Genomic DNA, 14,883 nt, shown 5'->3' on the forward strand with positions numbered 1-14,883 from the left:
TCAAACCCTGTTCTTGAACTAGTTATATTCACATATGGAATTGCTTACTATTCTAAGGCTACTACACCTGTATAAATAAGGTCTGATTCTTTCCCTATGACTTATATATTGTCTTTACTTGGAAAAGTAAAGTTTTTTTTTATTGTTCATCTTGATTGAGGTGAAATCCTAGTGAACATTAGATACKTGATTTCTGAAATATCCTTTGAAGTTGTTAAGCCAGTTTTAGAGAGACAAGTAAAACTTAATTTTAATTTGGCATAGAATCAAATTAGTATATAGCATTTCTGTAAAAACTATATGATATATAGTTTCTATGGAAACTATATGATAATCTCATATTTATTTTTTATATAATATTTATTATATCTTATAATAACTTAAAACTGGTGTGTATTTAGATTTATATATTGTATTTGATATTAGTGTTGAGTTATGCCTAAAAACTAAACTTGCAGGAAGTAGTTTTTGAATGATATAGGATTTCTTAGCTGATGGATYATTAACTGTGTCTGTGTCCTAAATCTCTGGTGTAATTTCTTAGTATTATAGAATTGTTTTTACTTGAATTGCTCTATTACTCTCATTTTTAGTATGTGATGTCCCACGAGGGACAAATGATATCCATCTTTTCTACACAAATATGCAAAAGGTTATCCTTTCTGTGGTCGGRTATTCCACTTGTGATCAGGATGGCTTTCAGCAGTCTCCTGGAYGCGGTTTGGAATTGGACAGGTACTGTAATTATGATGTAACTATGTGTATGTATTTTTTTCTGGTGAGAGTGGTTAGGCACTGCAACAGGTTCCGCAGAGTGGCTGTGAAGTTTTCATCTGTGAAGAAATTAAAAACCTGGCTGGTCAATGTCCTGAATAAACTGCTGTAGCTGACCGTTTTTTGTTCAGGGGTGTTGGACTGGGTGATCTCCAGAGGTCCCTCCTGACCTCCAGCATGTTGCATAGCATGCTGTGGAAAACAACTTGCATTGCCTTATTTCTCTCTGCAGTACTTGTTTTCCCTGTATATGTCCTATTCAAATTATTTTATATTATTATCTTCTGAAGATAATAGTTTATTTTAGTTCCTTCCATTTTAAATGGTACTTTCCACTTCTAARCATTCTGTGAAAAAGCTGTGTCCTCTGCTGAACTGTTTTTTACTTAATGGAGAATTGAATTGAGGGCCCATGTGAAAAACTTTAATAATGAAATTTTAATAAATACTAAGAGTAGGCTATTATAATTTGTCATGAGATATTTTTTTACTGCTTTTGCTTAATGCAGTCTTATTTTCAGGTTTGAGAACTTTGTCAGGCATACCACTGCAACGTTGGATGTTCTTCCTGTTAAAGGACCTCAGGGTCCTTCATTGTCTGCAAGAACTAATGATCTGGTTCAGAATAAATCAGATGTCCAACAGTCTTGGGCTGTTACACCTGAGTTTTTGACTTTGACACCTCCTTCTATTGGTCAGTATTTTTTAAAGTTAATGAAATACCCATTTTAGAATTAAGATAAGTATACTGCATAATATGTTTGTAAGTGTGGGTTGGCCAGTAATCTTCATGCAGACTTGGTTTGAACACAGTTTTGGATAAATTGTCAAAAATAATGTGCTGTGTGTATACATACAGTATGCACTGCATACCTATGAAGATTTTTAAGTATTGTGAAGGTAAAATTGGGGCAGAAAATACTTTATTTKCATTGGTGCATCTCTGTATCTTGGGCATTTTTGTGAATTTTTGTACATGTTAGCTTTTTTCTGTGTTACAGATGGAWCAGCAGATACTAGACACGTACAAATTGTCAACAATTCCAACAGAATGTTGACRTTTGAACTTTCATGGCCAGCTCACTGCCTTACTATAACCCCACAACATGGAGCTGTTGAACCAGAGTGAGTTTCTTTCCTTAAGTTTTAACTTGCAAAAGTGTGGTGAGGTTATGGAGGAATTTATTTTTGGTTAGTTTAAGTGTGTAACTAATTCAGGAATTTAAACTGGTTTTTAGAAGTTTAGTTTGTTTAGACTGTACTTAGTCATTTTTGGCAATTAACATGCAAATCTAGCTTTTTTAGGACCTTGTCCTTTTACAGGTCTGTATGATGAGAATGTTCTTCTGTCACTGACATAATTACTTGGATGCCAGGTATTTTCTGTGCCTGGAAGTACTATTATTATTTCATAATTTTCAAGGAGCTGGATGGCCAATGAAGCTGTAGCTTTAAAAATCTCCTTTCACAGTATTTTTTTGTTTAAAATTTACCTGTGTATTTAAAAACAAAAAACACTTCTTCCTTTTCCACAACCAACAAACAACCCCCAAAACAGCAGTTCTTATAGGAGGCTTCTCTTCTGGGGACTTAGTGCTTTCTTTAACAAATATGCTGATATTATTATTATTTTGAGAAAACTGGGTTTTGCCATTCAACCTTTGGGTTCTCAATATCTGCAAGTATATAAAGATAAGCCAGTGTCAGCTTGTCCATGCCTCAATTAGCATATTTTTGGAACAGTACAGTGTCATAATAGCACTGTATATGTGTATGAGACTTTTCACACATGGCAGCAAAGTCTTTCACGATTTATGCTTGAAAGGTCTGCCCACCTCACCCTTCCAAATTTCTGGGTTTTTTTTAGGGTCAATTCAGAACAGCTTTGAGACCCTGTTATTAAACTATTCTCATCTGACAAAAAAAAAAAAAAAAGTCTTCCACCAAATAATAGGTTTTGCTTTCAGAATTGTATTTCAGTAGTTGCTTTAACTTTAAAGATGTTTGCCCAAGAGTACTTTCTCTTCAGCCCTGCATCACCAATAATATTTAAACACCTAATTTCATATTTGTGTAGATTTAAATTGCTGGGAAACTTTCATCACTAGTGAGAACAAAATAGACTTCCATGGAATGGCTAGGATACCTGCCACTCATTACAGATTCAATCAGTGCCAAGAAAAATAGTCTCAAAAAGCAGTAACAATGAACAACTTYCCAGTAGCTGTGGAAGTAAGGACATTTTGATTGTCTCATACCCTAAGTTCAGGATTGTCTGGATGGTTTCTKAAATAGAGGGTATTGAAGGCCTTCTGCAAGCAATTTTCTTGCAGTGTAGAATTTTAAAATGTGTTCACTGGAAAAGAGTGGGCAGAATCCTCACATGTTGGGTCCAAGTAAGTAGTTTGGATCAAGAACAGAGGTCTGCAAGTAGGAAACAGACCCGTGGGAACAGCTGACTTAAGCACAGCAAGCTACACTTGCCCAGTTTTCTATTTTTCATGACCATCTCCCTGCAGTGCCAAGGGCAGTCATCCTGTCAGGACAGAAGCCAGCCAGAATATTTTATATTCTACACTGTGATGGCTGGAGCCCACAGCATTCTTGAACTGAGTTAGGCCATGAAAGGAGTTGGTCTGATTTCTCAGTGATGGTGAAAGAAGGTCCTAGGATCATGGCTGTTAAAGCTTAATATATTGGATATCTGAATATCTTAAATTTGACTATCTGTAGACCATTTCCACTTACCTGCTGTGTTAAAAGTGCATCCTTTTTGGGGGGAGGGGGCTCGTGATGAATGTTGTAGATACTCACTCTAATATGAGAATCATGCTACTTGATTTTGTTTTGTTTTTTTTTAATTAGGGGCAGTACATTAATTCTGGTGAGTCCTAATCCATCACTTGCCACAAGGCCTACATTGATTCCTTGGAGTGGCCTAATCTAYATCCATTGTGATAATGGACTAAAGGTACGTGGTTTACTTGAGATTTGAGATTGCAACTTTTTGGGTTACTTTGTCAGGTCTAATAAAGTAAACCTTTTAGGTTTGAGTCAGCAGCTCTGTGAACTTGCAYTATTCTTTTTAATTTGTAAATTGTTCTTAAAAAAAAGGAGTTGAGATGCCATTTTGTAAACTGAAATTTTTAGTTCATTTATCTCTGAAGAAATACTATGATGTCAACGCTTAAACTGAATTGCCAACAAAATTGCACCCACCAYTGCCTTATGCATCATTTTCTAAAATGCTAAAAAAATGTATTTATGTAGAGATGCACACATTAAAAGTAGGCTAKGTCATATTTTAAAATTAAAGAAGTTAAAAGAGGTTATTGGACAAGTCACCATATTTTCTTTTGAGCTCCCTTAGGTAAACTTGACCTTCTGGATGGTAAGTCTGTGATAAAGAATGTCTAGGACAGKTTCTGGCTCTTCATRGATTTTAATCCAAGACTTCTCCCTMATTAAATTGAGGCATAGAAATAAAATTTATGGAGCCAACAGTTTTTCTTTTTTCATCAGTGTAAGAGCAGAAGGACTCCTTGGTAATCTCTCCCAAAGAAAGAMTTTATTTTTGTTTCTACAGTCAGTGTGTGTTTTGCATGATTTGTAGTGCAATGCATGGAGAGAGAAATAGACACTTRAAAGGATAAAACTGTTTCTACTTTCCTTCTGCATGGAGGGAAGTGTGAGGGATGATACAGAATTGGAAACTGCCTTCCAAAAACCCAAACAAACAGGGAAGTTATTGAGAAGGAAAATATGACTGTGCACATGGTTATCTATGTTATGTTCTACAATATGAGAAAAGAATTTAAGAAATCTACTAGGACAAGTGTATAGAATGCAACAAGACCCATCAAATTATAGGAAATCTGGTACTTTAATGCTTTTGTCATTTATTTGCTAGCTCTCCAAATCAGCAAAAAGTATGCTAAGATTTTACTGGCATAAACTGAAACTTGTARAATTTATAATTATGTAGCAAAAGTGAACACAAAGCTCCTTCTGAATGAGGTWGCTTTGTTTCCTTTATCTGCAACAGAGAATGTTGTAGGAATTGTCAGTTAAACTAGCTGAAATTTTTTTTCTTGTTGAATTAAAATGCCTAGATAGCAAATGTTCAGTGAATGTTCCWTTTCTCCTAAATTAAACTTGTCCTAGCATCTTTAAACTTTTRAGATTGGATAAGACCTGGTGATTTAACATATGAGGGCTTTTTTCTGTTGAGATGTAAAGCTGAACATCAGCTCTTACAGCTCAAGGRAACAGAGCTAAATACTTTGACTTGTTAATATATCAATATTCACTGTTTAAAACKTTGCTTTTCTCCAAATTGTGCAAAAGTTTATTAAAGTGCTGATTCAAGAGGCTGTCGCACAGCGTGTGTCTGGAGCAGACTTTCCRTGTGGAAGATGTGATATAATTACTCCAGAGTCTGAAAATCCTACTGTTCATGTGGCAAAGCCTCTCTCCAGGCTCCCTCTAACAAAAATGGAGATAAAGAACAGAAACATTGTTTTTCCTCAAACAAGACCTGGTCAAAGCTCAGGTAAGAAAGCTAACTTATTAAATGTAGTATCTTGTAGTATACTGTCTGTATACTACATCATACATCATCTGTAGTATCTTGTGTTCAGAGGCTTTGTTTACTGTATTGTATGTTTAGGAACTTCGGGGTCTTGACTTTGGTTTTGTTCTTTTAGTCTGATAAATGTGAATGACCAATTCCCTGTTTCTRCCTTTAGTTTGAAATGCTGTTTCTTTTTTTCCTGTTTCTTTTTTTCCAGTTCTCCTTATGCAGTGTAGTCTTTTCTTTTTTCCCACAGATAGGTTTGCTTACAGGCAAATAAGTTACTTTCTTTAAAGCCACTATGATGAATGCAAGTACACTGTGCCTGGGAAAGGAGAATGTTATAAGGGTACTGTGTCTACTTGAAACTCTTTTGGCTCAATGCACCTTTGCAGTAGATCCATTCTCATCTGTGCTGGTGTTCGTAAGGTGTGAGAGGAATCTCTCGGTGTTTAGCAGAGAAGTAAATGCTCTTCCTCAAGACAATAGGAATATCAGATATGAGGCTGACTGTCCTTGTTCTTGATCAAGGAGGACAGTGTTGATAATGGAGTCTGAAATGCTTGGTCTGGACTTTTGATTCCAGTAATGCTTTACGTCTCAAAGTAACTTTGTAGTACTTGCTTTTTTAGGCAATGAGGGTTTTTTTTTTTTTAATGATGCATTGACATTGATTTTTTCAGCAGACTTTAGAACTTACAAGGCTGAATTTATCAATAATATCTGAGGTGTTTTTTTCTGAAATTATGAAAGATGGCTGTAATATAATACTCTGGTGTTTTATCAATTTCCTATATAATGCATATATGTAGCTAAGTAGAACTTATTGAAGTTCTGCTCTAGACTGAGATGATCTTGTCCTATTAATTCTTGCAAAGAGATATGTAGTTATATGTATGTTGAGTAACAAACCTGTACTAGGATGACAACAGACYTTTGGATGCAACTTTATTTGGTCCCACACTGGAGTATTCTCGGTGTTTTGTGTTTGAATGATCAAATAATAGCTTGGGAAGGAGTTGGATACCTTTTGGGGTTTTTTTTTAATGGGGTCTAAATTTCTTGTGTATAAGCTTTTACAAATTTTATGACAGTGTATTTTGTTTGAGTCTGCTCTTGAGATTTGTTATAATAAAAACMTTTTCTAAACAGGTAAACTAAACTTCTGTTTTTCTAGAAACATAATTTCTGCTTAGCTTTTTACGCCAGAGATACTTGAACTTAGAGGTTTAGTATCCAGCTCTGATATTTCTCTTTTAGAGACTTACCTGGAAATGGAGAATAAAGGGAATGAAAATGTGAAGTGGAATTTGTCATCTTTTGCACCACCCTATGTTAAAGTGAGTCAAKGCTTGCATTGGGAGTTTTTTTGCAAATCCCTGTTTTTCTTTTTTAAGTTCWCTTTCTCAGCTTTCTCTCAAGAAAGAATATATTTGAGCATAACCTCAGTTAAGTTTTTTTTCTCTGTCCATATTAGGGAAATGTTTTGCTCCTTTTTCTTAATTTCTAATTTTCTCCCTGACTGTGAATCAATCAGTGCTTTGTTGGACAGTTTCTGGTTCACTTACTGCTTTACAGAGTTTGCTTGTGCTCATACAGTATCATCATCCAGATTGCATTAAGTAATCAACTATAAATGAAAGATAGGTGTCTCTTTTTTGGCTCCAGAATGYTAGATTTGTCTTGTTTCAGATTTGTGCTGCTGAAATTGCACTGTATGTGGTATCTCTGTAGAAATTTCAGTTASGTAAAGGGTATTTTAATTCCAGTGCTGTTACCTGTGCCTAACTGTTGATATTTGTAATGCTTCCCTATTTTTTTGATAGTCTGAAATCCTGTGATGATAATTTTGATTTTATGCTAGAATTATGGCCCATTGTTGTGAAATTGTTAAAAATGGTTATGTAATACCCTTAAGAGTACCCTATGGGACTGAGTATATCTTGTTCTAGCCAGTGCACCTCCTCTGAACTGTAAGTCAGAATTTGTCATGACTGGATTTAGTAGTTTCAGTCTTTATTAATTTGTTTTTAGGGAGTCAATATCACTTGTTCACTTAAAAGCAGCTTGATTGGGTGCATTTTCTTTGTCCTTTGCAAGGGTGGTGTGTCTGTGGGTGTATTATTGGTTTCAGTTGTTTTTTTCCCTTTCCTTTCTGAATCTGACTCATAAATTTATTTGCAGGATGTGGATGGAACTGGCTGTGTTTATAGAGTTACTTACTCCGCTTTCAGATTTTCCCGTGTTTCTGGTACTCTTGAAGCTCATGGACAAGAGAAGGTAACATAAATATTTCAGTCATATTTATATCTCTCAATTTTAAAATAAGATTTTAAATGAGAACTRAATTTTATCTGATAATGGTAATATGTTGGCATTTCAATCTTGGGTTCTGGAGTATATCAGGTAGTCAGTATCTGCTTATCCCAGCTGCTAAAGTTCAGCTGAGTTGATTATAAGAATTCAAGCAATCAAATTACTTGATTTCAAAGTGGTGGTGTGTTTGTGTTACTGTTGAGAGTTTTTTTAAGGACAAATTATTTTAGCACATAAAATTGTTTGAAATGTTTTGTAAAATTCCAGACTAAAATGGCAAATAACACTGGGTTTTTACAAAACTAGTGTGAGAACCTGATTCCTTTCCTTGAAGCATTCTTGCCATACTTGTTCAAGAACAGTTGTCTGTTCCTAAAGTTGGTTTAATTTGACTTACAATTTTATCTCCTGGCCAGTAGAGGGTTTCATAACCACAATTATAAAGCACATCCAAGGACAGACTGAATGGGTTTGTAAGGGTCTTCCCTCCCTCATCTTCTCCCACAATGCTACTTCAGTATTCATCTTCATGAACACCTATCTTTTTATTGTTATGGACTCTTATGACATTATTTCTACAGAGATACAATTTTTAATCTATTTATAAGAATAAAAAACTTAGTCCTGTGCAGTTTCATACTAATTTCATAATAATGCTAGCCATTATTTGAATTTAAACAGTTGTATTTGCTTTAGCAATCCTAATTCAGGCCTATGTGATTAACATTTACRTTATTGATATGTCAGGCTGTTGGCTGGAGCTGATAAGGTACAGTGCTATCATGATTTGCTGTTTCTTTGCAGTGGATATGATGTTTGACTAATTAGAAATAGTTGTAGTGATCTATTCTTATCTGCTGCTCTCCTTCTCGTCTTCCCTCAACCTCAATTCTGAAAACCATGCAAGTTTATTCGTGATTTAAGCTGGTACAGGACTACATGGAGACAARCCTTTGTTACTTAGGTGACCTTTAAGGATTATCAAATTCATAGATTTCTAGTTGGTTTAAATTTCAGGCCTTCTAGTAATTGTAGCACAGTGTGCTTACAGATTTGGAGCTGGAGGAAATCAGTTGTTCACAGCTTAGCTGCCAGATGAAGGAAGSCTTTTTCAGATGCATGTATTTCCCTTCCTGGACCCCTTTTCCTCCATTTTACAAATAGAAATAATTGTGCCAGCACTTGCTGACTTCGCTTAAAGCAGATTATCTGGACTCAAATTTTGTTTAAAATTGCTTGCACAACCTATTTCATCCAATTTTTTCCACTTGTGAGCCAAGGAAAACTAGCTAGTTGTATAGTTTTCTGCAAGATCACCTGTGTGTGCCATGTGTGTTTTGTTCTTTGTAAATTTTGTGCTGGCTGAACCATAACTTTGTATAGATAAAATTGTGAAGATGTGAAGATTAGTAATGCTCTGCAAAATTTTTCTCTTTTTTTTCTTTTTTCTAGGTTGCTGTAATCTTTTTACCTAGAGATAAAGGAGACTATTCCCAGTTCTGGGACCTTGAGTGTCATCCAGTTGAAAATCCGAGCTGGAAACACAAATTAAAATTTCAACTTTCTGGAAAAGTGAGTATATGAAAGTTCTAAATAAATTTTCTTGAGCACAATTTTTTTATAACATCTTGATTTTACTATACAGTACTCTTTCTTACATACACTAGTATATTCTGGAAAAACCTCAACCCTGCTAATATTTTTGCTGGGATAAATTGTATTTTTTTCTTATGGTACAAAAACATCTTCCTCCATATGTGTTAATGCTTTATTTTTTGCCATTTATGATATAAAACTTTATTTTACTCAGAGAAAGTAGAGACAAACTTACCTTCTAGGGGAATTGTTTCTGTAGACAAAGATTTATTTGTAAGTTTTATTTGGTTTTTTGTTTGTTGGTTTTAGTTTTGTAAATAAATAATGAAGGAACTGACCTTTGCTATAATACCTAAGTCAATGCCGTTTTGGAATTTTCAAATACCCATATTGGAGATATCTGTATGTCTCTAATGAAACATGCTTCAGTATTTTAKCAGAATAACAATGTAGATGGGGATAATTGTGAAATTTGTGCATGGGGAGAATTGGGTTTGAGCTCCCTGTTCCCCTGTTGTTCCTCAGCTCAAAGTTTATGATAAGGCTTGGAAGAAGTGTGGGTTGGAAGTTAGAAGTGGGTTGGAAGGTTTTCTGTGCTCTCTGTCCTTACCTTGCTTTTTATCCCTACCTCACCATCCATACAAGAGGAATTTACATAGGACAGAGGATTTATAACTATAAGGAAGAATTAATTCGAATGRTTAGTTAAATAAGCTGAATGTGAAGAGCTTTGTACATTCAGTATGATATGATTGCTATGTATGCTTTGCTGTCCTCTCCAGAAGGTTTGACTTGATTTTTCTAAGAAGTCCAAGCAAAGATTTGGGATCTTTCTTTAGAGAACCAGGCATGCTTCAGTAATAGGAATCTTACTTATCCTTGCTGAGGTATTTTACATTTGTTTTGTGGGTTCCTTGTTCTTTTCAATTGAATTGTGTTGAAAGAGTACTTGTAAAAAGGTTTGTGTTAAATAACTTATTTTTGGCATGAGAGTCCTATATAGCGTTCCGTTTTGGAGGGCTTTTTATTCAGTTTTCATCAAAATCTTTGATCATAATTTTYCTGAAAAAGAGGAAAGCATCTATATCATTTGTCTGTTTAAAGCTACTTGAAAAGAGGAGAAGATKAATTCTCTAACAGAAATCTGGAGTTTTAAAGAATTCTCTTCTTAAAACGTGACTAGTTGTCAGAGTTGTGTAAATCCTTGAGCGGCATAACTTGATATTAATGTTTTTGAGCTACTGTGTCAGATATGTTCTTGATTTTTTTCAAAGCTGTTAGCAATTAGATCTTTGCAGCATCTCTGAACATGGGAAAAAAGTTTGTAGAGAATACTTGAAATGCATGTCACGATCATTTCCAGTAAGATTTGAAAAGGAAGCACTGTATTTATCAACTAGRTAAGGAGCTATACATCAGAAGAGGGATCAATACAGAGTGTTTACTTAGAATGTTGCACATTTTAGTTGAGAAGACAAATGAATCATAATATGTTATGYTCTAGAGATTGAGAGTTTAAGCAGTGTTTCTAAAACTTCGAAGAGAACTTGGATCTGGTGGTTTTGCTGAGGCAGGGGGCTACAGCTGTGGTTAATGTGACTTTTGATAGAATGAACTGGGAAGAGTGGCTGTCATTCAGAATGACTGAGTGGTATTTATTTATAGCACCACTTCAAAAGAAATGAAAGATTTGGAAGAGCTCAGGAAGGAACTAAAAGAACAACATTAAGTTAGGAAAATCAGTGGCACATACCACTTAAATTTTTTCCTGACAAATTAATTAACTATAATTTTGATTATGCTCTGCATGTGCTTGCAGTCCTCACCATTGGAAACTATAGTCAGGAGCTCAGATTATCAAGTTTCCAAAACCAGTCCCAGAGACAAAGAAAGGAGGGATTCTACATWTGCTTTGCAGCCCCAGCCTCTCAGTGCTGGTCATTCAAACTTAGTTTTGCCTTTTCCTGAGGAACATTTCTTAGGCTGCTGTTGGGGTCTGTTCTAAGATCATTGAGCTAAGAGTGAGTGTTGTGCACACAAGTCTTGGGCTGGTATTTAGGTGTAACTGTTGGTCCCTTCTGGGTGAACTAGCAAGCACTCTTTTAGCATGTAGAAAGTAGAGGACTTTGTAAAGAACCTCTGCTATTTTTTAAAGATACTACAAATGTTAAATGTATGCCAWTTTTTAATTTACATGGTTTATGTGCTTAAAAATTTATGTAGTTAAACAGTTTGTGTAGGACTTCCTTCATTCTTAACACAAGACGTATTGCTAACTTGGAGGTCTGATCTGATTATTACCAGCAGCACAAAGCTTCATCATCTTTGTCTACCCCAGAAATGAAAGGAGGGAAAACCTGTTTTTAACTCTGGGAGCAAAATAATTCCAGTTTTCAAGCTATGTGAATTTCTATGTTTCTGAGGTTATTTTGGAGCTGCAGCACTCAATTGTAACCATTTGGAGTGTTAATGCACTCTTGTCATTTGAAACAGCAGAATTCAGTACAGGCTGTGGTAAAGCATGCAGTACTTCAGGATGCCCTTATAAAGACTAGGGTAACTTCTGATCATTTTCCATGATGTACCTTATTCTCATGCAGTCATCTTGCCTTTTGATAAATTAGAATTTGAATAAGAGAGGCATGACACCCATTGTTTCCCACTATGTGGAAAAATAAAGGCTCTTGAAACAAGATKTGCAAATCCCTTCTTGTCTTCATGTATTGGGTTCTACTGGGGTTCATGGGTTATTTGCAACTGAAAAATATATTCTTTAAAATAAGTTGGGATTTTTTTATGGCTGCTGCTATTTCTGACAGACTGATTAGCAGCTCTTTCAATAGAAGAAATGAATGTCTAAAAGACAAGTTTGTCATAGCAGCTCTATTGAAGATGAATCTATTTTTTTCATCTTCCCTGCGTCAGGGAATCAACTGCTTGTCTAAAACGTCAGCACCATTTCAAAAATTGACATAATGTTGTACAACCATAAGTGTAGGAGGTTCTTTTGGTTCTTTAACTTYGTTTAAGATGTTATGACCCAAGGGGACTCCAAAGAGTATCTGGCAAGATTCCTTAAGCAATGCAGAATTCAAATTTGGTTATTTGTCAAATTATTCCCATTGAGTGATCTGGTGTCGTTGTGTTAGCATACTCTAAATGGGGATATTGGTGATGGTAAATATTTTGGCCTAATTTCTGRATGTAGCAAGTACCATATAGTGCATTATCTGATCCTGTCTCTCTGGAGAGACCTTTCTTTGAGAAGGATGTATTGTTCATAATATAAAAGTATTACAAAACTTGTTACTGTTTTGAGAATTCAGATCATAATGCTGACTTAGGTCTTCCTTCTTTCTGAGCAGTTGYTTAGCCAACTTGGTTGTTCTTGAGGCATATGGGCATACTATCTGCAGAGGAAGTGRGGAGATTTTGGCTTTTAGTAAAATCTTGGTTGCTTCCTGCCTTTTTGAGATTCCACCTGCACTGCTAGTTTGTTGTGAACTGTCTTGTAATAAAGAAGTATTTGTAAAGCACAAGAACCTGTTGATGTTTTCCTCTTAAATAATTGCTTCCATCTCAGTGATCCAGACTCTTGTGCTCCTGAAAGATTGTTCTTTAAATAATCTTTAAAAGTCTTGGSTTGAGTAAGGGGAATGGCTCACATACCTCAATTTTTAAGAACTATTGAATGCAAAGTTTACAGTCTTCTCTGTTTTTGCCAATAGAGTACTAAAACAGGAAACGAAACACCAATTGGGAAAGCTTCTGCAAGTCCCYGTACAAAAACTGAGCTTCCAGTTACACCAGAAATGAAGGTTTACTCTGAAGGACCCCCAGTAAGAATAAGGTACGTATGGATAAAACTTGAAAAATGTGTCTGCAGCTGGGTAAAATGGTGTGGGGATAGAACCCAACCCCACAACCAAAACACTTTTTAATATTGGGACATCTTTGTGGTAGAATAGGCTTTACAGAGAGTCTCTGCAGTGTCTGTCCTCAAAGATTTTTGGGATCTAACTGGACAGCTTGCTCTGACCTCACATCTGACCCTGACTGGAGCAGGAGTTTGACCTACAGACCACCTAAGTGGCTTCTGACCTGAATGAGCCTATGATTCTATTAAAGAGCAAGCAGCTGTAAATACCAGACTTCTCAAAACCTCTTAGTGGCTTGGTATTGTTCAATCTTCCATGTTTGTTCTTTTTTCAGTTGAGTTTCTAAGTTGTCCGTGATATACTGTGGTAAATGAACTGGTATTGGCAGTAGAATTTTGTGTATTCTTTTTGAATATTTGTCTTTTGGACACTCCAGTTTTCTATARAGTCAGTTCTGAGAAAACCACAGTACTGCATGTCTTAACCTTGCTCTTCTTCAGGCTTAAGTTAATTGTCAGTTCTTTTACTACGGGATGATGTGAGTATGGCAGGGGAGTAAAATGGTTAAACCTGGAATCTTTGATAGGAGTCTAGGTCTCTGGTAAAGCATATGGGAGAAAAATTCAGATTGTGAAAGTGTGTATAAGTAAATTCCTGTATATTTATGTCACAATAATGCTTTCAGTATCTTTTCTGGCTAAAATATCTCGCCTATAAAACTTAAGGTGATGGAGTTGATGTTTKCGGGATTGTTCAATTTTTCCTAATTTATTCTTAGAAAATACACTTATTACTTCAAGTATGCAATCAATATATCTAGATCATGTAGGTCAAAATGTTAATATCTTAAATCCCTTTTTCAAATCAGACCAAAAGAGATAATTCAAGGAGTATATGCACCAGAAGACCTCTATGTTTTTCCTCCAACCAGAGTTGGAGAAACATGCACATTAAAGGTCAACTTGCGAAATAATTCCTTTACAACACACACGGTAAGTTTGACAGACTTTATCTTAAATAGATACTTTAAAGTCCTTTCAGTTGTTGAACTGTACTGTTTTTTTCTCTTTTATTTTTGACAAGGATTGCCATAGTACAAGTCTTATTTTGCTAGTTCTATAAGTCAATATTTGAAGATTTTTTATCCTGTAATTTTTCTCTTTCATCTGACTGAATAACTGAGTGTATATATTAATATTAAYGTATTCATATGAAAATATAGTATATCATAGGTTTTATATTAGTCTGATTTAGTGATTTTTTCATTTTTTAACTTCATTAAAATATTGAGATAAATGTTTTTTTTCCTTACTTGAATGTTCACAAATGTGGGCATTCTTTATTTTTAAATCCTGGGTCTGTGTAAAGCAGTATTTGTAAGTGACCTGATATATCTTAAGCATGTAATAAATTGAATATGATAGGCTTAAATATAGTGCATTTTTCAGCATTTTGTATTAAATTACAGCTGAAATTTGTAAGTCCCAGAGAGCCTTTCTACATCAAGCACTTCAAATACTCTCTAAGGTGAGTAATGCATATGCTAACATTCTCTCCTAACAAAAAAATGAACCAAGATAATCAGTAAGATAAATATCTTCTGTATCTGTTCAATGCTAAAATGTAGATAGAAATATTCTGGATGTCTAATTAAAGGGTTGGGAGGTTTTTGTTGCTTTTGTTTATAGTTAAAGGTTTGGGGGTTTTGTGAGGTTTTTTTTGATTGGGGTTCTTTTTTTTTTTTTT

The 14,883-nt window shown here is 35.0% G+C and overlaps 1 protein-coding gene across 1 annotated transcript in view; it reads left to right on the forward strand.

Annotated features, from left to right (window-relative positions):
* CEP192 (centrosomal protein 192) overlaps positions 1–14,883 on the forward strand; it is a 70,880-nt gene that overhangs the window by 51,310 nt on the left and 4,687 nt on the right. Inside the window, exons 44-54 of the mRNA XM_057368969.1 lie at positions 594–735; positions 1,296–1,468; positions 1,776–1,899; positions 3,640–3,745; positions 5,122–5,326; positions 6,608–6,687; positions 7,532–7,627; positions 9,116–9,235; positions 12,988–13,109; positions 14,006–14,129; positions 14,606–14,664. Coding sequence (XP_057224952.1) covers positions 594–735; positions 1,296–1,468; positions 1,776–1,899; positions 3,640–3,745; positions 5,122–5,326; positions 6,608–6,687; positions 7,532–7,627; positions 9,116–9,235; positions 12,988–13,109; positions 14,006–14,129; positions 14,606–14,664 — 1,351 coding nt within the window. The remainder of the gene's footprint in view (positions 1–593; positions 736–1,295; positions 1,469–1,775; positions 1,900–3,639; positions 3,746–5,121; positions 5,327–6,607; positions 6,688–7,531; positions 7,628–9,115; positions 9,236–12,987; positions 13,110–14,005; positions 14,130–14,605; positions 14,665–14,883) is intronic.

The sequence above is a fragment of the Malurus melanocephalus genome, unplaced genomic scaffold, assembly GCF_030028575.1.
Source record: "Malurus melanocephalus ecotype Western Australia unplaced genomic scaffold, MMel_1.1 scaffold_99, whole genome shotgun sequence".
In the NCBI taxonomy this organism is placed as follows: Eukaryota; Metazoa; Chordata; class Aves; order Passeriformes; family Maluridae; genus Malurus; species Malurus melanocephalus.